The sequence below is a fragment of the Arachis ipaensis genome, chromosome B2, assembly GCF_059453495.1.
Source record: "Arachis ipaensis isolate K30076 ecotype BB chromosome B2, ASM5945349v1, whole genome shotgun sequence".
In the NCBI taxonomy this organism is placed as follows: domain Eukaryota; kingdom Viridiplantae; phylum Streptophyta; class Magnoliopsida; order Fabales; family Fabaceae; genus Arachis; species Arachis ipaensis.
The window spans coordinates 118,932,405-118,956,905 of record NC_142437.1 but is presented as its reverse complement, the minus strand read 5'-3'; the positions used below and the strand labels follow the sequence as shown (position 1 = coordinate 118,956,905).

Genomic DNA, 24,501 nt, shown 5'->3' with positions numbered 1-24,501 from the left:
AAATTTGACTTAAAATATTTTTAGGACCTTATAGGAATACAAAATATCATCTTCCTGAGTATAGGACATCATTTAAATTACAAAATTTTCTTTTTAGATCATGTGATGAGATTTTTAACTATTATCATTTAAATCTGAAGATTATTATTGAACGAAATTTTGGAATTTGCAAAGCAAGAAATTTTTTTTTTACAAAATATGACTAATTTTAAGGTCAAGACTCAGTTTCAAATCTTATAGACTTATTTTGCTCTACACAACTATATAAAAAAAATAGACTCAAATAATGTTAATATCCTTGAGCAATTTGAAGATATCTCAAAGAGAGAAGACATTAAAAAAAAAAGATGATGGTGATGATAATACTAATGACTATAATGGAAGAATTAAAAAATCACATAAGAGATTAGTTACCGCAAGATATGCGTCATTAGTATTTTATATATAAATATGTATCTATTTATATTTTTTATTTATATAATTAAACTAAACAAATAGATATAGTAGCTATATAAAAATATTAGACTGCTAAATAAAATTGTATAGTGCTTTATATTTTAATATATTAGTGGCATGTATTAGGAATTGAAACATGCTAGTAATAAATTGTATGTTTTTATTTTGTTCTTTTATGTAATTTAAATAAAAAAAGTTGTTTCTTTTTATTTTATCCAAATAAAATTAAAATTGTTTTTTATATCTAATTTTTTTTTAAAAAAAAGTCTTTTAAATATAAAATAGTTGTTTCTATTAAAAAATTCTTTTAAAAAAATTAAAAAATTTAAATTTTTTTTAAAAAGCTAATCCAAACCAATCCTTAATTAATCTATTTTGGCTAATATATATTTGTCAATATTTTAAAATTATTTTTTATTTTAAATTTTATATCCAAAATTTTTATAACTTAAATTTTAAATTTTAAATTTTAAATTTTAAGTCATCAACCTTCTTAAAAATAAGAGTTAAAAAGTAATTTTATAATAAAAATATTTATTAATATTAATTAATTAAAAAATTAATTCTTTATATTTATTCAAAAAATATGTATACATATTTTATTTTGTGTTGATAAAGTTTATTTTATATTTTTCAAAATTGAAGAAATGGCACAGACGATGAGTGCAATAATTGATTAACCCATTGAGACTTTAATAATAATATGATTGGCTCAAGTATATATAATGAATTAGTTTTTTTAAAAATTAAATTAATAAAAAATATATAAATAATTATATATAAGAGAAAACATATGAATATATTATATATATTGTTAAAATCATTTTTGAACCTTAACAAAAAACCTTTTATACCTAAACTTCATCAATTTTCCTACTTCATCATTTGATGTTGTCCTTTTTTTTATTAATATATAATTCTCTTGGGTAGTATCCACTTTTTTATATGCACATCAATAGTTTGGAAATATTTTTAGGTGTATTGTCATACCGATTTATCAGTAATTTTTAACCGTTGATCTTAATTATAAAAAATAGACACCGATACGACGGTACATTTGAAAATTTTCCAATAATTTAATGCATCACTAGAGTGTCTACTCTTTGCATATTATAAATAGACCCTCTCTCCAAGAGTTAGCTAGAGCTTAGCTTGTTATTAATTCATCAAAGTACACAAGAAAAAAAAAAGGAGAAATCCAAAAAATGGAATCAACTCATGTTATATCCATTACCAATAATGAAGAAGAAAAGGTTGTTCATAACAAAGAGAAGAACAACAACAATAAAACATTCCCATTTTCTCCATCATTTCCAACCATTATTTCCCATGTTAAAGAAAAGAAATTCAACATGTCTTTTGTTCCAATCTTCCCTTCATTCTCCCATCTTAGTGAGCAAGAAACTAAGAACATGATTCATAGCATCAAAGTTGGAATCTCGCTTGTTTTGGTTTCACTTCTTTACCTCTTGGATCCTCTCTATCAACAAGTTGGAGAAAATGCAATGTGGGCTATCATGACTGTTGTTGTCATCTTTGAATTCTCTGCAGGTACTTAATTAATTAGTCTAACACAATAAGTTAATTATCATTATATATTAAACTAATTTAAATTAGTTGAATAATCAATTTATTCATTTACTTATGTGTGTCAGAAATTTAAAATATTATTATAAAGGTTAAATTAAAGTATATTTTTTATTTCTAATGTTTGTGATTTTTTTAAAAATATCCTTTAATGTTTAGTTGTATTTAATTTTGTCTTTAATATTTTTTATTTTTGTCAAAATTATTTCTGGACGTTAACTTAATGTAAAATATTAAGGACAAAATTTAAAATTTTTAGAGATAATTTTGATATATTAAAAAAACGTTAAAAATAAAATTAAATAAATCAAAAACATTAAAAACAAAATTGAATAAAACTAAATGTTACAAATATTTTAAAAAAATATTATACACATTAGTGACAAAAAAAATATATTTTACATAGATATACACCAACTCATCATTGACTCTTGCCATCATAGCTCACTTTCCTGCTTAACCTTTTTACTTATATATGGCTTTGGAGCAAAGAAATTATACTTTGTAGTTTGTATTTTGATTATTATATTGATTGATATTCAAGCAGGAGCTACACTTGGTAAGGGTTTAAACCGTGGAATGGGAACTATAGTAGGAGGTGGACTAGGTTGCATAGCAGCAATTTTGGCTCAAAAGCTCGGTGGGGTTGGCAACTCCATTATCATTGGAATTTGTATATTCATCTTTGGTAAGTTTTAGATTAATATATTATATGATTTGTTTTATTATTATCTATATTTATAGTATTGATTTATATGTTTTTTTAATTAAATAATTAGACACTAAAATAATCTAATTTATAATAAACCAACAATTAAATTTATTTACATTCAATTCAATAACCTATAATTGGTGACTGATTTTAATTTTCATTCGATTAAAGCCAAATTTGACAAAACACTAAAATTGCAATTGTACTACTATTTAGTCAAACTTAATTCAGTTATTTCCAGTTCAATAATAAATTTAAGTTTGATCCTAATTAATCATTAGAGAAACCACTGAAAAGTAATTAATTTCAGGAGCAATTGCAACATATTTTAGAATGATTCCAAGTATAAAGAGAAGATATGATTATGGGGTGATGATATTCATTCTGACATTAAACCTTGTATTGGTGTCTGTGGTGCGTGACGAACAACAAGTTTGGGAAATAGCACGTGATCGTCTCTTAACAATTGTGATTGGTTTCATCATTTGCATTTCTGTGAGCTGCTTCTTGTTTCCTCTTTGGGCCAGCAATGAATTTCATGATTCCACTCACTCAACCTTTCAACAACTCGCCAATGCAATCCAAGGTACATATATAGAAGGACTTTGACAATTTAAAATACAATAATATTATTAATTTTATGTTCTGAATATCCTTTTTTTTTTTTAATTTCAAAACAAGACAGCCTAACATACACTTTGCATATAACCTTAAAACCTTTTATATATATAACCAAATAAAAAAAGAAAAACAATCATATATATAATATATAGAATCATTTTAATATGCTTATGTTATAATTATAACTGCTGTAATTATGATATTTTAAAAGTATTGTTAAAATTAAAATAATATTTTTTATTATTTAACAATACTTTTTAAAAAATATTATTGTTTTTTTTAAATATAAAATAAATAATAACTTTAATTTTAATAACATATAAACGCTATAAACATAAACATACTAAAATTACTTGATATATATGTTAGCTTTCAAGGGAACTTATATAAGTGGATGTGGCCCATGGGCCATTGCATGGGATCCTCTCTGATATTAAAAATGAGTTCATATTAGTATTGATTAAGGTGATTTTTTCGATACCCAATCGAATCACATGAAATTTTTTTACTAATTCCGTATAGGAAATATCTGTTAGGAAGAAACAAAAAAGGTGGGAATCGAATTTAATACTCAAATTTAAATCGTCAATTCCATCTCAAAAAAGTGATTGTTGCTGGGAGTTTAATATCCATATAGATATAGAATAGAATAAAACTGAAATTATTGATCATTACCCCAATAATTCTATTACTTCTATTAAATACAACGAAGAAAAAAGGATTAGATTAGAAGAAAAAAGAGGGGGCAATAAAAGAGGGGTACTAGAATTGATAAAAAGGAATTCCAGCACATATAGTAACATACATAGTGAAATAATACTATGTGTTCTCACCAAAAACTAACTTGAGGGTATTGCATATTCTTTTTACATGTTCTAATTAATTGGTGATAAGTGTATTTATTAATTTCAATCAACAAATGAGTTTTTAATTTTTAAAAAGAAAAAATAATAAATTTAATACATATATTAAATACTTTATATATACATATCTTAATAAAGTGTACATACATTTAACTCTGGTTAAATCAAACCACCATATATGGTAAATTTTAAATAAATTATTTAAAAGAAAAAAAAGAATTAGAATTGGGCCGTTGTATATGCTGCTGGAGAAAGAGGGAAGAACATAGAACCCTAATTCTTTTCATCTAATTTCGTCTTCTTCTCGTTTCTATATTCACAGAAAAAATTCGTTTTCGTCTTCTTCCTTCTCCTTCGCTCTCAAGATATACCTTCTTTTTCCTCCTTCTAATCTTCGAAAGTCGTCGATCTTGTTCTTGTAACCCATAACAATTCATCGTTCTTTTTACTGTTCTTCAATTCAAAGTCGCCAATTTTATTGTTGGAACCCAAAATAATCGATCGTTTTTTTTTTTTACCGTTCTTCCATTTAAAGTTGTCAACATAACAAATTTCTCTTAAGAACGATCAATTATTTTTTATAATTAAATGTATGTACACTGTATTAAGATATGTATATATAAAGTATTTAATATATGTATTAAATTCATTATTTTTTATTTTTAAAAATTAAAAATTCATTTACTTATTGAAATTAATGAATACACTTATCACCAATTAATTGGAACATGTAAAAAAAAGTATGTAATACCCTCAAATTAATTGGGTATTGAACAAATCACCATTGATTAAATATAGGATAAAACATTTTTTTATTTTCTATCGTCTGTAAAATATAAACTTAATTTTGTATTAGCATTTTTAATTTATTTTATTTTATGTCTAATATTTTTTATTTATATTAAAATTATTTTTAAATATTTTTAATTTCATCTGTAACAGTTTAGATGGAATTAACGTTTAAGAATAATTTTAACACAAATAAAAAACGTAAGAACAAATTTAAATGAAATTAAACATTAGAAATATTTTTGAATAAAATCACAAATATTATTAGAGACAAAAATTTACCGTTAAATATACTATATAACATGTATTAATATAAAAACAAGAAAAACAAATAGCTGAGCTAGCTTATTATTAAACACAAAGTTTTGATCTTAGCTTTCAAATTTTATTGTAGGGTGTGTGGAGGATTATATGAGATTTGCTGACGAAAAAGAAAATGAGGCCATCAACAGTACCAACTTCACTTTTTGCAAGACTTTGTTGAACTCCAAGTCAAAGGATGAGTTACTGGTACATACTTATGGAATAATCATGTGTTTCTATATTATATTATCCACTATTCTCTTAATTATTAAGTGTAGTAATAATAATAAAAAAATACTTGTGTTTTTAGGCAAATTATGCAAAGTGGGAGCCCTTGCATGGAAAATTTGGATACTCGTACCCTTGGCAAAATTACCTAAAGATTGGAGAGGTTAATCGGGATTTGGCTGCAATTATTCTTGTTCTTGGAAGGTGCCTCCAAACCTCAAAAAAGGTAGGTTAACAAATTAAATTTGCATGCACATATATGTAGTAATATATATAATTTAATTTTGATTCACCGATAAAATCACAGGTTATATAATTTTCTACATAATTATTTAATTAAATTCATATATTTATATGACTTTTAAATTTGATGAAATGATGACACACGTGTGTATATATATATATTACTATTATATATTTGACTTTTGTTAATAATTAAAAAATAATATTAAATATATTCTATATTACTAAAGAATTTTAGTAATATTTTTTAAAAATTTTATTAACATTTAATAAAAATATAATAATAATATAAGTCTTATATAGTAATATTGTAAAAAAACGATATAATAGACTTAGTATATATTTTGGGTTGAATGGTGTTAAATTTGTAGCCCATGGAATTGCAATCATGGAGTGAAACAATCCAAGTAATTGAACCATGTTTTGAAGCAATTGGGTCAAATATTGTGTGGAGTCTAAAGGAACTTGGAGAAAGCATGAAACAAATGAGGAAGATTCATGCTTCTCAAATCTCAACTAAGTTAAAGGCATCAAGATCAGAGATAAGCATGGTGGTTAAGATGATTATTTCCACATCCAAGAAGATATCAACATCAATGCTTAATAATAATGATGAGAATAATAATTGTTATGATGATGATGATGATGCATCACTTGCAACTGCTAGCTTCTTGTTCTTGCTCAAGGAGGTTGTGAACAAGGTAGAGGAGTTGACCAAAGTGGTGGAACAACTTGGAGATATTGCTGGCTTTCCTACACATATTCAACTCTAGTTTCTTAGTCAGTGTTTGTTTTCAGATACTACTGAAAATTGAGAAATTGAAATTTAATATTGTATTTAGTGGAGAAGAAATTGAAATTGAAATTTTAATTTTTGGACACAAATTTCAGTACCTTTAATATATTTTTAAAAAATGGAGAAAAAAGACTGAAATTTTTAAAATTTGAGATTGAAACTTTAATAACATTTTTTTAAAAAATTATTTTCAATTAATTTTTTAAATTTCAATCTACCCCTTAATTTTTATATTTATTTTAAACTAAATATGATATTTAGACATAATTTAGTTCAGTACATTTTATATCAATACAATACAAAGTCTTAATTTAGTCTTTAATTATCTCTCAACTTATATTTTCTAATTTCTATCTCTTAATCTCAGTTCCTTCTAAACGCAACTTTACTATATATGTTGATTAAATTGGAAAAAGTACTATGCACATAATAATATGCTATATTAGCTTTTTAATTTGCCATTATTTTTAGCATATGAAATTGGAACCAATGTGTTTTTCATTATCCTTGAGTGGGTAATCTAAATGAATAGTCACTTTTATAAGGTGAAATGAGCCAAGTAAACTACTGTCCTTAAATCTAAATATATATGAATCTAGTTGTTATATCCCTAAAGTACGATCGTTGAGTTATATATAATTCCTTCAAATTATTTAGAGCTTTAATTAGTTATTGCTTTAAGGATATAAAAAAAGAAGATATTAAAAAAAAAAGAATTCTAGAAAGATGTAGTGATAAAAATTTTAGAGTGCGTTTAATTTGTGTTTTTATTTCTATTTTTATTTTTAATATTTTTTGTTTTTAAAATTTTTTAAAAAAAATAAAAAAATTATTTTTTTTAGTTTTTACTCTTATTTTATTTTTTTATAAAAAATTAAAAATAAAAACTACTAAAAATTAAAAACAGAAAATAAAAATACAAGTCAAAGGCACTTATATAAATTTTGGTGGAAACTCAGGTACAGTCAATTTCACATGAAGTTGATAACTGAGAGTCATTAAATAAAAATTTAGTCAAATCATTGAAATTATTTAACAGCTCTTAACTACAAAGTTGACTATACCTGAGTTTTCACCGTAAATTGTGTATTCCGTTCGTTACAACGAACTTTTGTACGTTTAAAATAACGGAAATGTTTGGTAACCAAAGAAAATTAGCTAAAAACAGCCATAACTTGCCTTATTTAGCATTCATTAATTGTTGCGACAATTAATGAATGCTAAATAAGGCAAGTTCTTGCTTTTTTTTTTTGTCTACCTAGCATTACGCTAAAATAAAGTGATACAAGCAAGTGCATATCTTAAATAGATTTGAAGTGGATTTTTATCTGATTTTTATTGGATAGAAAGGAAATGCTATTCAGGAAAATTGAAATATTATAAATTATTATCGGAAAAACTACCAAAAGTACCTATGAAGTTTACGAACGCTGACAAAAGTACCCATAAACTAAGGAAATTAACGCTGTACCCATTAAAGATGGGTTTCGTATGACAAAAGTATCCAAATCTTAAATTTTTGTTGATTTTTTAATAAAATTCCTAAACTACCATACACTCAACCTCAACTCACTTTTTTAACATTTCATAACTCAATTTGCACCAACTCTTACCATGTAGTCCAAAACTACTCCTACAACAAACCAGACCGAAATTAATGGTAGTGGTGGCGGTGGTAGAGGATCGGACCTCAACCGATTCACTCATAAGTTTATAAACCATACCCAAACTAAATTAATCAAACACAAAAAAATACTCAAAACATAAAAATTTTCAAATTCATTCATCCAATTTCAATTCACTTTAGCAAAACTAGAAATAGAAAAAGCCATCAACCATAAAAAATCAACAAATCCATTCATCCAATTTAAAATTTATTTCAGCAAAAATCAGAAGTAGAAGTAGCCATCAACTGGATCTTCTGTAAATCAATCTCAACCTTCATAAAAAATAGAAGCAGATTTAAAAAAAAAGAACAGTATCATTTTAGTAGTAACTAAATCATTTTCTGAAAAGAAGAAAAATAAAATAAAAATATTTAAAAAAAAAGAAATACATTTTTCTTTGTCGGCGGACTGTAACATCGTTAATGGCAAAACCTCTATTCACAGTGTCGCCTCCCTTTCTTCTCTAATTTCTCTTTACCAAACCCGTTTTCTGCATGCAAGAGTACCACGACGCCTCTCTCTTCTCAGGTGTGCCGTGTGCGACGACAATGTTCTCCTCGGCTGGGTCAGACGCGCCACGACGATGTTCTTCTCGGCAGGCGCGCCACGGCAGCATTCTCCTCAGGTTGGGTCACATGTGTGCGATGAAGGTGTTGTAGTCACCTTAATAGTGAGAGGGATAAGCAGTGAGAAGGGAAGAGATTGGCGGTAATGGAGTAGGTGGGTGGCGGACGGCAATGAGGAGGTAGGAGGAGAGTTTCAGTGACTCTGTGAGGATTTTTGAGAGATAAGTGAGGAGAGAGGAAGAAGAGAAGAGAAGAGAGGAAGTGACAGTAGAATGTGGTTAGGGTGGGGTAGTTTAGGAATTTTATTAAAAAATTAACAAAAAATTAGGATTTGGATACTTTTATCATACGGAACCCATCTTTCATGAGTACAGCATTAATTTCCTTAGTTTATGGGTATTTTTGTCAGCGTTCGTAAACTTCATGAGTACTTTTGGTAGTTTTTCCAATTATTATCATTCAGTTATAAAATTACCTTAAACAATGATATATGGATAAATTATTAACTGAAAATATTTTCTTGTGTGTATAGATGAATGGACATTATGCAAAATTAAACTAATAATTTTCTTTAGGCGTATAGCATATGTCTTTTGTATGCATTCGGAAATTAAGGCCGGCCTTCATATATTTAATTAAAAGTTAATGGAAGAATCCACTATTAATTAAGCTAACAAAATCAACTTGGGTTGGTCGAATGATCTACTTAAATAAGTGTTGGGAATTCAAATTTTTCATTGTGCATGTAGCAACTCATTAGCTAGCGACATCATTGAATGGAACTCAAATTCGCGACAGATTAATTATTAACCTGTCGGACCAAAAAATATCGTGGACAACAAAAAAATTAAACTAACAAAAAAAAACAAAAGCTAGTGGCTATTAAATATCCAATATAGACAAAATAATAAGACTCACAAAACCTATACACACACAACCACAACAAAAAAAAAGTCATCAAAGATCATAGCAAAAATGATCAATAATGCTTCAAACTTTGCAGCATCAATAACAATTAGTTTGATATTGTGCTTAATATTATTATGGAGTAGTAGTGTTTGTGAGTGTGTTCCCAACACAAACATCACCACTATTCTATGCAATTCTGGTGTATACACTTCTGGGGACCCTTTTGCAATTAGTTTATCCTATGTTCTTGAAGAATTAGAGGAAGTAACACCAACACAAAAAAACTATGATTACTACAATATTTCACCTTACCCTAATGCATTTGCATATGGACATGCTGCTTGCAACAACAACAACAACAACTTGAAGAAGAAGACGAATCTAACATCCTCTGATTGCAAAGCATGTCTTGGTGTTGCAAAAACTACTATGTTGAGTTCATGTGAGAAAAGAATAGGGGCTCGTTCTGTTCTTCATGATTGTACAATTAGGTATGAACAATACCCATTTGATGATTAATTGATTGTGCAAGTGTTAGAACTTTGATTTGGTTTACAACTTTTTCCTACAATTATAGAAGAAGCTAAGGCTTCTTTTGTAAGGATAAGGAGGTTGTGTAATGTGTACCACAAATAATAATAAATTAAATGATTACTTTGTTGACCATATCAACTCAAATTATTGTTTTGCCATATTCATTTCTTGAGTCTCATTCTGATTTCTATTTGTTTATCTAGTTTGGGCTTAATGGCTTAAAAATCTTTATATTTTTTATTTCAAGTTTGAATGTACAAAGTCTCACATTATGAACTCATATCTTGAAAAAATTGTGGGTAACTTTCTTACTAAATGTGACAACTCTAATTACTAATTAGTAGAACTTCTCCCAACAGTGAGTTGATCACATTTCACATGGTATATAAAATGATCAGTCCAAAATATTTTTAAATGTGGATTGAATTATGGATAAGAAAAAATTGTCCATTTGATTTATAAAATTGTGAATATCATATATACCTTACCACAAAAAAAAAAAAAGAGCATATGCTAAAATTGATCATCTTGATGAGCAATATTATTAGCTCATTATAGTATAAATGGAAGAGTGGCAAAATAATAATAATAATTTCACAAAACACAGTACCAAAATGTCATAAAAGCAGCAATGCCACTTAGAATACAAAGCCTATCCAACCTACTCTCATTCCTCATCTTCTCTTCCTTCAACTCACTCTGCACTTTTGAGTACAAATGACAAGACTCAAGAACTTCACTATAATTCTTGCTCCTTCTACAGCTAAGTGCTTCCTTCAGAATAAGCAAACTGTTCCTTCCATTAACATGAGCACCTTCCATGTCTTCCAATTGCATGCTTAACTCGGTTAGCTTAACTTTCGTTCCAACGCCATCTTCTTCGGTGTTAACCACTCTAAACTTCATTATAAGGATGCATTCTACTACTTGTGAAGGAAGAATGTCTGTTGCAGGGAGAACGGAGCCAAACCTGATCACGAAATCATTATCTGTCGGCCAATGCCTTTGGCCGCCAAGAGGTCTCCAGCTAGCAAGATTGGCAGCTTGCTTCATTTTACGGTTCACCATGATCCAACTTAATTGGAGACCGTCGAAAAGCTCTTGCCAAAGTTTCCCATCTTTCCTTTCTCGTTCCATTGATGTAATCGGTGGCAAACCATCGGATACTGAGAGGGTAACCACACCATCATTGTTATCGTCATCTCTATATGTGAGGAGATCAATCCTAAAGGGGCAGTTGTAGAACCAACCATCATATCCATTAGCATTTGGAACTCCGACACCCCATTGAACTTTCGAGCAGATTGCCTTATCCTTGAATCTGATATCGACTATAGAGACGAAATCCGATGGAGAGAGGCTTTCGAACTCATTCATATCACCATAGTATTCTGCCTCGGTCCAATCATCCGGGTACTCAAGAAAGTTCTTCTCTTGATAATCCGCAACTTCCTTGTTTACTATAAGTGGGAAACAATCCGCATAAAACTTTCTGAATCCCCCCATGGATGATATTAAGCTTTTGATATCTTCCCTGTTGGTTGCAGGCCACACAGATGAACACACATTTTCCCACAAACTTTCTTCTTTTGAAATGGAACAAAAAGCTGCACAGGTACATGCTGCACTAGCCAGGGTAGGGCCATCAAGACGTCGTAATATGTCGTAGAAGAGATCACTATTCAACGAAGGGATGCTATCAACCGGCACGACTGACATTGCTATAATCCGCAGCCTGTCAAAGGAACACAATCAAATTGCATAATAATAATAACAGAAAAATGAAAGAACCTGCATTCTCTTGAATAATAAAAAAAATTAACTAAAAATTTATTAGTTGATAATCAGGCATATAAAGGTAGGACTATCGGGACTTAGTTTATCTGATAAAAAAAAAAAGCAAACAACTATCTCAATCCAAATTTTGATAATGACTTCAGGAATGTATATGCCTGTAAAATTATGCTTACTTTACTATATATGTGTTTCATAAAATTTAAGCGAAAAATTTTGTAACTATAGTCTATAGTTATCCCCATCTTGTAATCATAAGACCTCAACATCATAGCATTATAATAGCATGAACATAGCTTAATACCGTCATTGGAACTTAAGGGTTTGAAATAGAAACATCAATCAGACCAAGAGATTTACATCATTTTCCAAGCATTTCTAACACATGCCATGGCCAAATTATGAAAGAAAGTTTCCTAAAAACATGCATACATACCTACACAACACAGGGGAGATCAAGTGAATATCCGCAAATCCAAAGTTAACATCTTAGAACTTAGAATATCAAAATAACTTCTTCAGAGATACTCCAAATCTAATCTTACGTTCCTATAAACATAGGTTTCCCAACATACAGAAAATTTATGAGGAAAAAAAAAATCAGGATGTAGTGCTCATCTCATGTAATTTCCACTCACTCCCTAAAGTATATATTATAATTCACAGCCAAGACAAATGAGTTCTTTCTAAAGATTGGGATGGCAAAAGGGGTAATATAAATTCTAAATTGTGTTTGATAAATGTCTTAGGACAAAATATTCAGAAACATTGAGACAATAGAGACAGAGACAGGACGGAAAAAGAAAAGGTCCCTGTCCCTATCTCTACTATCCCCGGTTTCTGAGTTGACAGAAATTTGACAAATTTTGTCCGGAAATATTTTGCCTACTTTTGTATCTATATCCTTCTCCAAACATGTGTTGTGTCTCGGTATTATTGTCTCATGACGATTACCAAACAGGCCTTTGGGAAAAGCAGCACATGGCCTATAGGCTATAGCATCCCAAGAAACCAAAATAGGGGTATTGCCAATCCCAAATAACAATATTATTCAAAAAGGGTTCTTCACTGTGAATCAAATGAATGGAAACCAGCAGTAACAGATACTGTAATTACAAAAGATCTGCATGGGAATCTTGCAACATGTTTACTATTGCCGAGTAACAAAGACATGAAGCTCTATCAGAACTTGTTCTTATGCAACTAAGGAATAAGCTAAGTAATACAGTTAAGATAGGAAGAGTGTTTTCACTACAAACTAAATTGGTAACAATATTTGGTATCACATACAGCAGGGTTTAAGAGGAAACAGAAAATTATTGCATAGAATGAGTGATTATAATAACTAATTTAGGCGCTCAATGCTCGATGTTCCTAACCATGACTGTACTAGCAAGTAGCAAGAACATATGAACTTATGAAGCATAGTAGACAAACTAGGAAAGTTCCATAACAATCATCTATGATCTATCGATTTAGATATCCTCTTGGAATCCAAACGTTCCAAGAATCCTAGGGCCTACTTGAAGCGAAATTCGGCGCTTAAAATGATCTAGGTCTTTTTAAGTGTGAAACATGAAAAAAATGAAATGAATTTCAAGCGTTAAATAGTAAATTCTTATTGGAGCAAAAATTCAGTAGTACTAATTTTCATTCCTGGAATTCCCAATTTCATCTAACAAACTCTAACTCAAAAATTCCTATAATATTGTACTATTGTTCAGAGAAGCCAATGATAAACTCAAAAAAAGCATCGAAACTACTAATGAAATGTGTGGGTCACAAACACAGCTCACAACTCAACATACATTAGTTCATAAAATAGAATCTTCATAAACATTTTGCAACCCTTTACTACGATTATTACAGAAGAAAGTTAAGCCCTTTCACAGAAACAACCATAAATCAATGAAAAAATATTGCCATTAATCCAAAATAAAACCGAAAATAGAAACAAAAAGGAATAAATATAAAGAAACAAACTTGAGAAATGCAACTAAAAAATGAGACAGTGAACAAAAACAATGCCAAATTCAGCACAATCAAGAGCACAAGAGAAAGAGAAAGAAGTGTTTACTTACCTAAATATCAAAACATGCTGTGAATCAAACAGAAACAGGGGAAACAGAGCAGGCAGAATAGGAGGAGGAGCAGGTGAATTGAATTGGAAAAATCAAATTTTGAAGGGAACCCAGATAGGAAAAGAGGGGATTTGAGCTAAGTTGACGAGTAGTTTGAAGGATCGGTTGAAGGGTCACGATCGATTTTGAAGGTAGAATGCTGTGAGTTCACGTTCTTGTTCTAAACCCTTCTTTTCTTTCCACATGAGATTGTTTTTCTGAGGTCAACGATTTACAGTGAATGCCGTGCAAACTATGCTTTCCATTTATTGTGACAACAATTTTATTTATTTATTTATTTACTTATTTTTATGGGTACTAGAAGAAAAGCAGACAACAATTTTATTTGATTGTCAATATATTTATTTTTTTATCTTTTTTGTTATAAAAACATTTTAATAAAAAATTCTTCCTATATTTTTATGAACAAAATGTCTAAACACCTAAATTCAATTAAAGAACAAATTAAAAGAGAGATTATTTTATACTCGAAGTAAAATTTTGTGCTTTATGTTATAAATTTATAATTGTATCCATTTACTTCAAGAAATTTTAATAAAAAACAAAAATGAAAAATATGAAGAGTGGACAAATATGATGGAAAAAGAAATTAATTTACATTATAAAATTTTATATGGACTCACTTTAGTTTTTTTTTTTTTAATAATTATCAGCCTAATCTTTTATGATTTATTTTAATATCATGTATGAAATAATTACGACGGTTTAAAAACCGTCACAAATTTTAAAAAGAAAATGAAGGTAATAAACTGCCGCAACTTTACCTTTTAAACTCAAATCCAAAAAATAACGAGATTGCAAATCACTCAAATAAATTGACCATTTTATAATGGTTATTCTAATTATTACTAAAAAACTAATTAAATTATGTAACAACAATTTATTAAGTAGCAGTAAAAATCAACAATATATAGTTTATATTGTAATGTCAAAGAAAATTTTAAGAAATTTTGGGGCAAAAATTGAAATTATTTTTAAGAAATTTTTTATATTTAAAATCATCTCTAACGTCAAATTTTATTTTAAAATTATTTTTTTTTATTTTTAAACAAAAATATTTTTCATCATTATCTCTTTTCTTTATCTTTCTCACTCAAACTGTTTGCACCACTACTATTATCTTTTATTGTACACTGGCACACCTCTCATTTCATCATTACCACTATACATCTACATTGTTATAATCCTATTTTCTTAAATTTACACCCAACACACATACCTACACGAAGGAAAAAAAAAGAAAACAGAGAGAAGAGAAGACTACTCAAGAAAAGAAATGAGAAAAAGAAAAAAGAGAAGAGGGAGATAATAATGGAGAGAGGTGATGTTGCTACCGTCCGTTAACATCGCGGTTGAAGGAAAAAAACGTGAATTCGACTAGGAGAGAAGTAGATATAAAAAAAGAGAGGGTGAGAAACAGAGGCTGTAGAAAAGGAAGAAGAGGAGAAAAAAGCGACGACGTGGGAAGCCATTGTTGTCGTCATCATCGTAGTTGTGGCTGAGGAGAGGAACATGTCGCAGAGAGAGAGGAGGAAGAGCAGAGCCCCCTCATAACTAAGAACTCAACAACGATGATGTAGTTCGATGCCGATAGAAGCAGCTCCCACCTCAGTTACGACTAGAAGTGGCAAACGGGAAAACCCACCCCATCCTGCCCCTCCCCGCCTCACCTAAATTTCTTCCCCGTCTCGTCTAACAATAGGTTGGCGAACCAAACCCGTCAAATCTCTTTTTCTAAAACCATTAAATATTAAATAATATATATAATTTCACACTCAATTCAATAAATTTATTAATTTCTAAAAGCAGAAAAAAATTATAATTTCTAAATTCATAAACATTAAAGCCTTTATAATTATAAATATGTAATAAAGATAATCATAAACTAGCTTTTTTGAAATAAAATAATAAAACCAATATTGTCCAAAACATATAATTAAACATCTTTAAGTTTATAATAAATCAAACATAAAATATAATCCAAAATATAACTTAAAAACATCTTCAATTATCATCTTCATCCTCTTGTAGATCAATAACATCCTAGAAATTTGTAAAAAAAAAAAAAGCCCTAACCAACAAAATGGCTGGCCCGCCGGGGAAGTCCGCCCCGCCCGCGCCCGTCGAAACCCGCCAAAGTCCACGAATTAGGTGGTGCGAGTTAGGCGAGCTTTTTAACTTTGGCGATTTCAAATTTCTAGCCCAACGCCCCAATCTGCCTTTTTTGGCTGGTTACTCGAGCCGGCACGGCGGATCTCGACCCATTTGCCACCTTTAATTACGATGCGACAGCAGCGACCACACTCTTTTCCATTGTCATCTCTCTTTCACGCGCGGCGACAACGACCACACTTTTCTCTGCCATCACCTCTCTCTTCTTCCTTTCCTTTTTTTTTCTTGTCCTTCTTTATTTTTCTCTGTCATAATCACAATGCAAAGGCAGCGGCCCGCACTCTTTTTCGCCATCACTTCCTTCTTCATTTTTATTCCTTTTCTGTTAGTTTTTTGCTTTTTTTGCTTTCTATGTTTCTTTTATTCTCTTCCTTTCTTTTTTTGTTTTTGCTTTAGGTGGAAAAGATTGGGAGTTGTGGGTGGGTTGGTACTAGTGATAGAAAAAGTGATATCTATATTATTTAAAAAATTATTATGTTTGAAAGAATAATTTTAATATTAAATTTAATGCTGAGAATTATTTTAAAAAAATTAAGAAGAATTTTAATTTTCACTCCAAATATTAAGGGCGGAAAAAAAATACTTAATACCTAAATTTTTAATTAATAGCATATAAGTTAAGTTTAGGTAAACTAAACTAAAAAATTAATCGGGACGGCTATTATAAGAATTATCGTCAAAGCAATCTACATCATTATTCACCATACACAAGTTAAACATTGCCACGTATAAAATATCCACATCAAAACCTTTTAATTTTAATAGAAAATGAATGTCGAGTAGAGTAAACAAACAATCTAATATGCAACTACTACCATATTTAGATAGATGTATATTCACCAAATTTAATAGAATGAGAAAGACACTCTGATAGAACAATATATGAATTATATTTAGTGGGGTATGTGTAATTAATTTATGTCCTTGTTATTATAATTACTGTATTTTTATTGGTTCTCCTAACTGAAAATTAAAATTTCATTACATTTACATATATATGATTAAGAGTTTCGAATGGTACGTAGATTTTCAACCTACTCATACCCATTCTTTATTTTTTTATTTTTTTTTGTAGAAAACTTGATAAAAGCTTTATTTTCCTTTCTTAGTTTTCTTTTCCAGATTTTAAACTTCCAAAGGAAAAATACTAATACTAATCTTCAACGTAGGTAAATCTAGTTGAACAAGTTTTGAACTACTTTATTTAATAAATAAGAATCATAATTAGTGGTCTACGCCTGAGGTCCATTAGGTTCCACTTGGGTTAACTAAACATGTGTTTTGTTCTAATTTGTGTACAAAATTTTGTTTTATTAGAATTATTTTTCTCTATGAAATTAATTAATTATAATCATATACTAAGGATTATGCATTTCAACTTCAAAGTATATGTAACAACCATCGTTGAGGATGAATTAACATCTAACAAACAATACAGAAAGGTTGTAGGTCCCAAATATGGATCAATCTAGATTCCTAGTTCTTAGTTGTTACATATTTTAATACTAGAATTAAAATAAAATTGTCTTATTCTCTTATCACGAAAAAGAATAATAAATTCCATTCCTAAAAAAACCAAACCAACAAAAATAATGAGAGTATATTATTAGTGGCGTATGTAGTAGTAGTATACGAAAGTGTATGATGATGAGTAGTACCCTAATCCAAAATCATGTGGGAAGAGTGACATAAATGAGAAGCCAAGTAGCCAATTGAATAATATTTATGAGCAAGCGCTAGCTCTTGAGCTGTCATTGGCCGTACCTGTGATAATATTTGTGGACAGCCAAACCCCTCATCATTGCATGTTTTTTTTTTTAATAATGTTTTATAGTCTGACAAATTAAATATTAATTTTTAAATTTGTAGATTAAAATTTTATTTAAAAATATATAGTTAGTCAATAGATTAATTTATGTATAAAATAAAATTTAATTTCTAAAATTTAATTAAATGAATAAGTGAACTAATCCCTACTAATCACTTAACCAATCAGTATAGCCTGTTTTAATAATCATAACGTTGCTTGTATGAGTATATATAGACAGTTATTTAGATTAAATACATGCTTATTTTTAAAAATTAATTTTTTCCCTCTTTTTGTTTAGTTCTTAGAGTTCTAGATATGGATTATATTAGTTCTAACTAATAAGCCAATATCATCCTATCATCAATTATTGGGACATTTACTTTATTAATTAGTTAGTTACATGTTTCCATCTCTATACTTAGATGACACTTCATAAATTTAGAGTGTAAATATTTAAATTGATCTTAAAAAAATTTAGATCAAATACTTTGGTTCTTAAAAAAATTTTATTTTTTAGAAGTTTTAAAAAATTAATCCGTCGAATAAATGGATCTTTCTATCATTTTTAATTAAAATTTTAATATGTGAATTGAAAAAAATAAGTTCCTAACAAATTTATTATAAGATAATTATGTTCTAAAATATATTACTACATAATAAATTACTTCTCATTTAAAATGACAGTAGAATCAGTTTGTTCGACGAGATTAATTAATTTTCGAAAACTTTTAAAGAATCAAAATTTATTAGGGACCAAAGTATTCTATCTAAAATTTTTTAAAGATTAATTTGCGTGTTTATTCTAAATATTATATATAACTCAGGACGGAGTAGCTTGTGCACTCATGCACCTATGGCGGAAACTTAAGTGTGTTTAATGGATGATATAACGGAAAGTTAACACTATAAAATTATGAAGTGATTAGTAATAAAATCTGAATATATTTCTTGCAATTATTTAGCTGAACTCCTATAAATAATGGCTGAATAATTGTTGATGTATATTAATTATCTAGTTATATTATTTTACTTTTTTTTTTTTTTTGGAAAAGAACGAGTATTGTGTATCTGTTTGTGTATGTCTTGTTTCCAAATGATACAATAACAAGGAAAATATATGATACAAAATAACCTATATAATTTGAATGTAGATTTTCTAAATTTTAAATTTGTATTTTAGAGAGTAAAGTATGATCTTTTACCCTTGCATAGTTTCTTTCTCATATTTATTTTTGGTTCTACCTATAAAATAAATAATGAAAGATCAAACTTTACTCTACTCTTTAAAGTGAAATTCAAATTTTAGAAAATCCAAATTCATAAAATTTAATTATCAATATTTTGTTCTGACAGAAATCTTTTGGTATTCTAAATGGATAAAATGTTACTAGAAAAATACATTATATAAACCACGTTTTGCTAGTAATTAATAATCCTGAGAACAACTTGTCTAGCAATATATAAAGGAAAAGTATAGGTAAACAATGAAAATATTAAACAATGTAAACAATAGATATATCGGATGTTCATTTTACTAGTGTACGGATGGTTATTTTAATATTAAAAATTAGAGGATTAATTTGGAGGTGTAGTGTGTTTTTATTTGATTGGTGGTTGTTCATATTGTTCAACAAAATCATTGTCCCCCTAGCATTCCCCATATATAAATCTTGTTTCTCATTCCAATGCCCTCTCTTATTACCTATGATTAAATTTCATCAGTTGAAAACTAATTAAACAACATTACATTATATTTCAGCCATACCTTGATATTAATTACACTTTCAAAAATACACCAAGAACTTGAGTGCATATATATACCTAGCTAGATCCATTTCTTTAGTGAACATTATAAAAGAGCACCGACAACTTCAATGTCTCCTTATTTTAACAAAAGAAAAAAGCAAAACAAATATAAAAAAATTGTAATTAGCACCTGATGAAGAACATGATTGTAAACTATCAAGTTATTTGATGTGCTTGGCAAAATCACTGACCTTAAAATCAGCACATGAAAGTGAGTGATGAGATGTGAGTAAAGAGAAGAACCCTAATCTATTAGACTCAACATCAAATTGCACAAGATTCTCTTCAAGTTGCTTCCCTCCCATCACAATTGAAGTTTTCTCCTTCACCCCACCATCCATAAACCCTAAACACCACAAGTCAACCTTCTTATTCTTAACCCTAACCATTGAATTTGCCCCCATGATTCTCCAAACCACATTCTCCTTCTCAAGCACAAAATCAATGATGGGCACTTTGGGACCCTTATTTGTCACCATTAACCCTTTTGCTGAGTAGCACACCTTAAATGGCTTCACAGGATTGGTAACGGTAAGGTTAAAACTAGATGAACTAGCTTCTTTTATAAACAACTCGGTGAATGCCTTGTAAATAGAAGGTTCTAGAAGAGTGTATGGAATACGAGTGGTAATCTTAGTTCCACCAATGCCGTATTCTTGGTTAATAGTCAACAAAGAAGCATTGATGGGAACATGTTGACCGTTGACTCTAATAGAAGTCAAACCAATGTAATACTCATTGTGAGGTGGAGAAATGGGAAAATCATCTGTTATTCCAATTGGGTTGTGAATGAGAGGAGTATAAGTAAGGTTTTCCGAAAGATCAATCTTATTGGATTTAGAAAACACGAAATACGGACCGTGGGTTCCGAAAAAAGCAACCCCGGTTGATTCGGTTGAACCGGGAAAACAAATTGCAAGAGAATGGGAAGTGGACAAAGCTGAACCGAATTGGGCTTGGACCGAGAGTTTGGACCGGCCTAATGCAGCTAAACCGGTCACACCCGTTGGTAAGCCTTTGACGAAATATGAGGGAGCGCAAGAGAAGGTATAATTAGAGAGAGAAACGAGTTGACCATGGTGAGTTGACTGGTTGAGAGTGGGAAGTGCTAACGTGTCAACGAGTACATAACCTGCATCGACGACATTGGTAATTGGATTTGCAGGCCAGCTGGCACAAATCATAGTGGATGGTGATGGACATTGAGAGTGAGAGGTGGTTAGGTTGGAATAGTAGCAATCTTCGCATAAGAGGCTAGGTTTTCCAAAGCCGAGGTAATCGCAAAAGGTTTCGTCGCACTCGATATAGTGGTCGGAGGAGGAGTTGTAGGAGGCGGCGTCGGCGCACACTGTCCATGGGAACAAGAAGGAGAGGTCAAGGAGGAGCTTTGTGGGGCGAAGTGGGGTTTTGAGGTAGACAGAGAGAGTGAAGAGGTTTTTGTGTTTGTCCTTTGAAACCGGTGAGATCAGAGTTGTTTGTTGGGTTAGATTGATTGAAAGAAGTGTGAAGAAGATGAAAAAGTAGCTGAATTTTATCATGAATTGAAGTGGAGAGTGCATTTTGGATCGGAAAGTTAAGGTAGCATAGAAATTATTGATGATGATGACACAAGATTTGGGTTACTATGCTTGCTACCTATTTATGGACACAAACCATAGAGAAAACGCGCTTTCACGTGGCATACTAATAATTTATAGCAATATGCATTATCGTCATAGCATGTTAACCCTGTAAGTATCTGATTTATTTCAGTATTATATATTATATGGTTAACGCGCTTGTATTTATTGACCACTACTCATCAGCTGCTTGATTCTTGGATCTGTGAATGATGGTTGCTTTCTTAATCAGCAAAGTTTAATCTGTAGTGGTAATAAATGGTAATGTTCTATTAAACAAAAATCAAGTACTAATGGGGACTATTATTCATTTGTCTAGAGTAGTTTACTGATTTCATGTTGTTAATTGTTTTTGTTGCATGTGGATTATATATGAAAACTAAACGTAAATACATGCTGCAGTATTTTCGTGGATCATTGCAATTTGTCAACTATTGTAATAACCAATTAGATTGGAAGATGGCGCATCATAGAATTCCTAGATTTAAATAAAGGTAGGCATTTAGTTACACAATGAGAAATTACATACTATATAGAATAAGGAAATGTCTTAGATGCACCAAATAGAATGTCAGATCTTAATGGTCTATAACTTTATATAAAAAAAAAATAATTTTATATAAAAAATCTTTTTTATCCTTTTTTTTCTATCCTTTCTTCTATGATAATACTTCTACAACCACTACACAAAAATACCATTAATGGAAGCACCATCACTACCATTGCTCTCTTGTTGTTATGTCTCCAAATTTTGAGAACACCATGATCAACACCAATCTCACTATAAAACTACCAAATTGGTGTCGCGATGTTCCCCGGCAGCGTCGCAAAGCCAACGTCGGAGAGGTCAAGAAGCATGTGAGATGCTGCTGAGGGTGGTGATAGTAAGCAGGAGAGACTGCCACTGGAGACGCCGAGTTATGGCTCTGGTTCGGCGTGGAGGAGGGTGGTCAATTTTGAAAATGAAACTCGAAGGCAGAGGAGATGAGCGGGTCCTCTGGCGCGTCGGTGGAAGTTGTGGTGGTAGCAACAGGCGACGCTTGATGGGTGCATGGTCGCTGGCATTAGTGATGGGCGTTGGCATGATCTCCCCGCAACCGTCGAGAGCGTCGCTGTTGATAGCGACAGCGTGGTTCATCAAGCATTCCTCATATATAATGAGTTGTTGGTGATTGGCAACGAGTAATGCTAGGGGACAGCAACTTTTGTGATTTGTAACCATCAAATAGCCATCAATAATAATTTTAATGGTATGAGATTGATATGAAATTTCATCCAATAGCTCACTTTTTTTTGCTGATTACATGTTGGCCAGAATTTAACAAAGTTGCTGGCCCCTAGACTTTTCCGATTGGCAACAGTGATATAATGAAGAATGTTGATGAATAAGGAAGGTATTTTAATAGTGGTGGTAGTGGTTGTATGGAAAGGAAGAAAGTAAAAGGAAAGAGAGGAGGACAAAACTGAAATTTCACAATGCAACTGTTTTTGAAATATTTAAATATAAATATTGATTAGGATCCTGCTAGGGAGACAATGAAATATGTATACAATGTCTATAATGGGCTCTTTATTAGGCCCAATTAAAATTAAAGCAGAAAATTAATCCTAATCTATTATGGCTGTTTATTTTAACACACCACCAGATTTTTGCTATTTTTACCTTTTTCCCAAATCCCCAATCCCTTTTTTTTCGCCGTTTCTTCTCCCCCCACTCAAATTCTCCCAATTCGTTGTAGAGACTCGTTACGGCGCTAGAACCCTGAGCCCCGCAACCTGCAACCAAGGAAGGTCACGGGTGAATGCAAGCGACCTGTTCGTTGCCCTCAAGCATGGCGCCGTCACTGAACATCCGGCCTTCGCTGCAACCCAGTCGCCCGGCGAGAAGCCGCTGATCAGAACTGCCGCCAGGGAGATCTCACCGCTGAACTGAGCATGATTAGATGGTAGTGGTGTTCATAGATTAGTTAGTTTTGTTTTAATTGATTTAATTGGGGGTATTTTTTTATTTTTAATTTTATTTTTCCTTACCGATTAGTGAGTGTTCTTTTTTTTTTCAGATGGAGTGATTATTATTGTTACAAAGAGCAGTATTTTGGACCTGTTATGTTTTAGCTTCAACTCCATGCTTTCAAAAATTGGATCCCAATTTATTAGATGTAACCCACTTTGATTATTTCTCTCTAGTTTCTAAAAAAATAAAATGGTGTACCATATACTAGTCTTGTATATAGGAATCCAGCAATAGAGAATCATTCATTAGTGTTTTGGATAAGTTGCTTTTCTTTTTTAAGGTTTTGTGAATTGTGAGTGCTTTGTGATGAGGATTGTTGTTGTTAAATGGGGTCTGATCCAGCACTATATATATATATATGTGTGTGTGTTGGAATTAGGAAATGATATATCAGCTCTTTGATTTTTATTGCTCATGATTTATCACCACCATTATATACCAGTACTACCACTTCTTGAGAATCATTCTTTGATCCTGTGACTGACTGTTGAGAATTTTATGGTGTATATGTTCAGTGTATAGTTGCTCCTTCATATTACCTATTTTTATTTCTATGATCATTTTGTCTGCTGGAGTTATTTTTTTTTATTTATTTATTTTTTCATCTTCATTGGTCCTGTTTAATAGAACAGTGTATGGAACACATGTATAAGGCCTCCACATCATTTTCAAAATTTGTTTCTGCTTGTCTTTTTTAAAGATTTTACTGTTAACTGCCCCTGGAATTGATTTTGAGAGCATCTTGGATTGTTGTTGGAATTGAGGGTAGAATGAGAGTCGAGTGTTAGAAATGAGGGGATTTTATTTTATTTCTTTTCCTTTAAGTAATTAGTATTTGCAATAATGCAGCTAGTTGAAAACAGCAACTACA

At 30.3% G+C, this 24,501-nt stretch overlaps 4 protein-coding genes across 4 annotated transcripts; 2 read left to right on the top strand and 2 right to left on the bottom strand.

Annotated features, from left to right (window-relative positions):
* The first annotated feature begins 1,622 nt into the window (after window positions 1-1,622).
* LOC107627909 (aluminum-activated malate transporter 14-like) lies at window positions 1,623-6,575 on the top strand. The gene is made up of 6 exons (XM_016330719.3): window positions 1,623-2,007; window positions 2,591-2,731; window positions 3,066-3,341; window positions 5,423-5,538; window positions 5,642-5,785; window positions 6,174-6,575. The coding sequence occupies exons 1-6, from the start codon at window positions 1,662-1,664 to the stop codon at window positions 6,573-6,575; spliced, it is 1,425 nt and encodes a 474-aa protein (XP_016186205.1). The 5' UTR covers window positions 1,623-1,661.
* A 3,231-nt stretch (window positions 6,576-9,806) lies between these two features.
* LOC110269317 (antifungal protein ginkbilobin-like protein) lies at window positions 9,807-10,259 on the top strand. The gene has a single exon (XM_021117083.1). The coding sequence runs from the start codon at window positions 9,807-9,809 to the stop codon at window positions 10,257-10,259; it is 453 nt and encodes a 150-aa protein (XP_020972742.1).
* A 526-nt stretch (window positions 10,260-10,785) lies between these two features.
* LOC107626060 (F-box protein At2g27310) lies at window positions 10,786-14,456 on the bottom strand. The gene is made up of 2 exons (XM_016328841.3): window positions 14,150-14,456; window positions 10,786-12,009 (listed from the first exon to the last, which is right to left on the bottom strand). Exon 2 carries the CDS (start codon window positions 11,991-11,993, stop codon window positions 10,869-10,871), a length of 1,125 nt encoding a protein of 374 aa, XP_016184327.1. The 5' UTR covers window positions 11,994-12,009; window positions 14,150-14,456; the 3' UTR covers window positions 10,786-10,868.
* A 5,482-nt stretch (window positions 14,457-19,938) lies between these two features.
* LOC110269316 (putative aspartic proteinase GIP1) lies at window positions 19,939-21,693 on the bottom strand. Its single transcript, XM_021117082.2, has 2 exons — window positions 20,189-21,693; window positions 19,939-20,072 (listed from the first exon to the last, which is right to left on the bottom strand). Exons 1-2 carry the CDS (start codon window positions 21,554-21,556, stop codon window positions 20,031-20,033), a joined length of 1,410 nt encoding a protein of 469 aa, XP_020972741.2. The 5' UTR covers window positions 21,557-21,693; the 3' UTR covers window positions 19,939-20,030.
* Window positions 21,694-24,501: the final 2,808 nt, after the last annotated feature.

What these genes read in the sequence shown, in the direction of transcription:
- LOC107627909 (XM_016330719.3), top strand. Translation starts at nt 1,662, where the DNA reads ATGGAATCAACTCATGTTATATCCATTACCAATAATGAAGAAGAAAAG. An exon ending in AATTTGTATATTCATCTTTG is followed by an intron (nt 2,732 to 3,065) that starts GTAAGTTTTAGA and finishes AATTAATTTCAG; the next exon opens with GAGCAATTGCAACATATTTT. An exon ending in GCCTCCAAACCTCAAAAAAG is followed by an intron (nt 5,786 to 6,173) that starts GTAGGTTAACAA and finishes TTAAATTTGTAG; the next exon opens with CCCATGGAATTGCAATCATG.
- LOC107626060 (XM_016328841.3), bottom strand. Translation starts at nt 11,993, where the DNA reads ATGTCAGTCGTGCCGGTTGATAGCATCCCTTCGTTGAATAGTGATCTC.
- LOC110269316 (XM_021117082.2), bottom strand. Translation starts at nt 21,556, where the DNA reads ATGCACTCTCCACTTCAATTCATGATAAAATTCAGCTACTTTTTCATC. An exon ending in TTTCATGTGCTGATTTTAAG is followed by an intron (nt 20,073 to 20,188) that starts GTCAGTGATTTT and finishes TGTTAAAATAAG; the next exon opens with GAGACATTGAAGTTGTCGGT.
- LOC110269317 (XM_021117083.1), top strand. Translation starts at nt 9,807, where the DNA reads ATGATCAATAATGCTTCAAACTTTGCAGCATCAATAACAATTAGTTTG.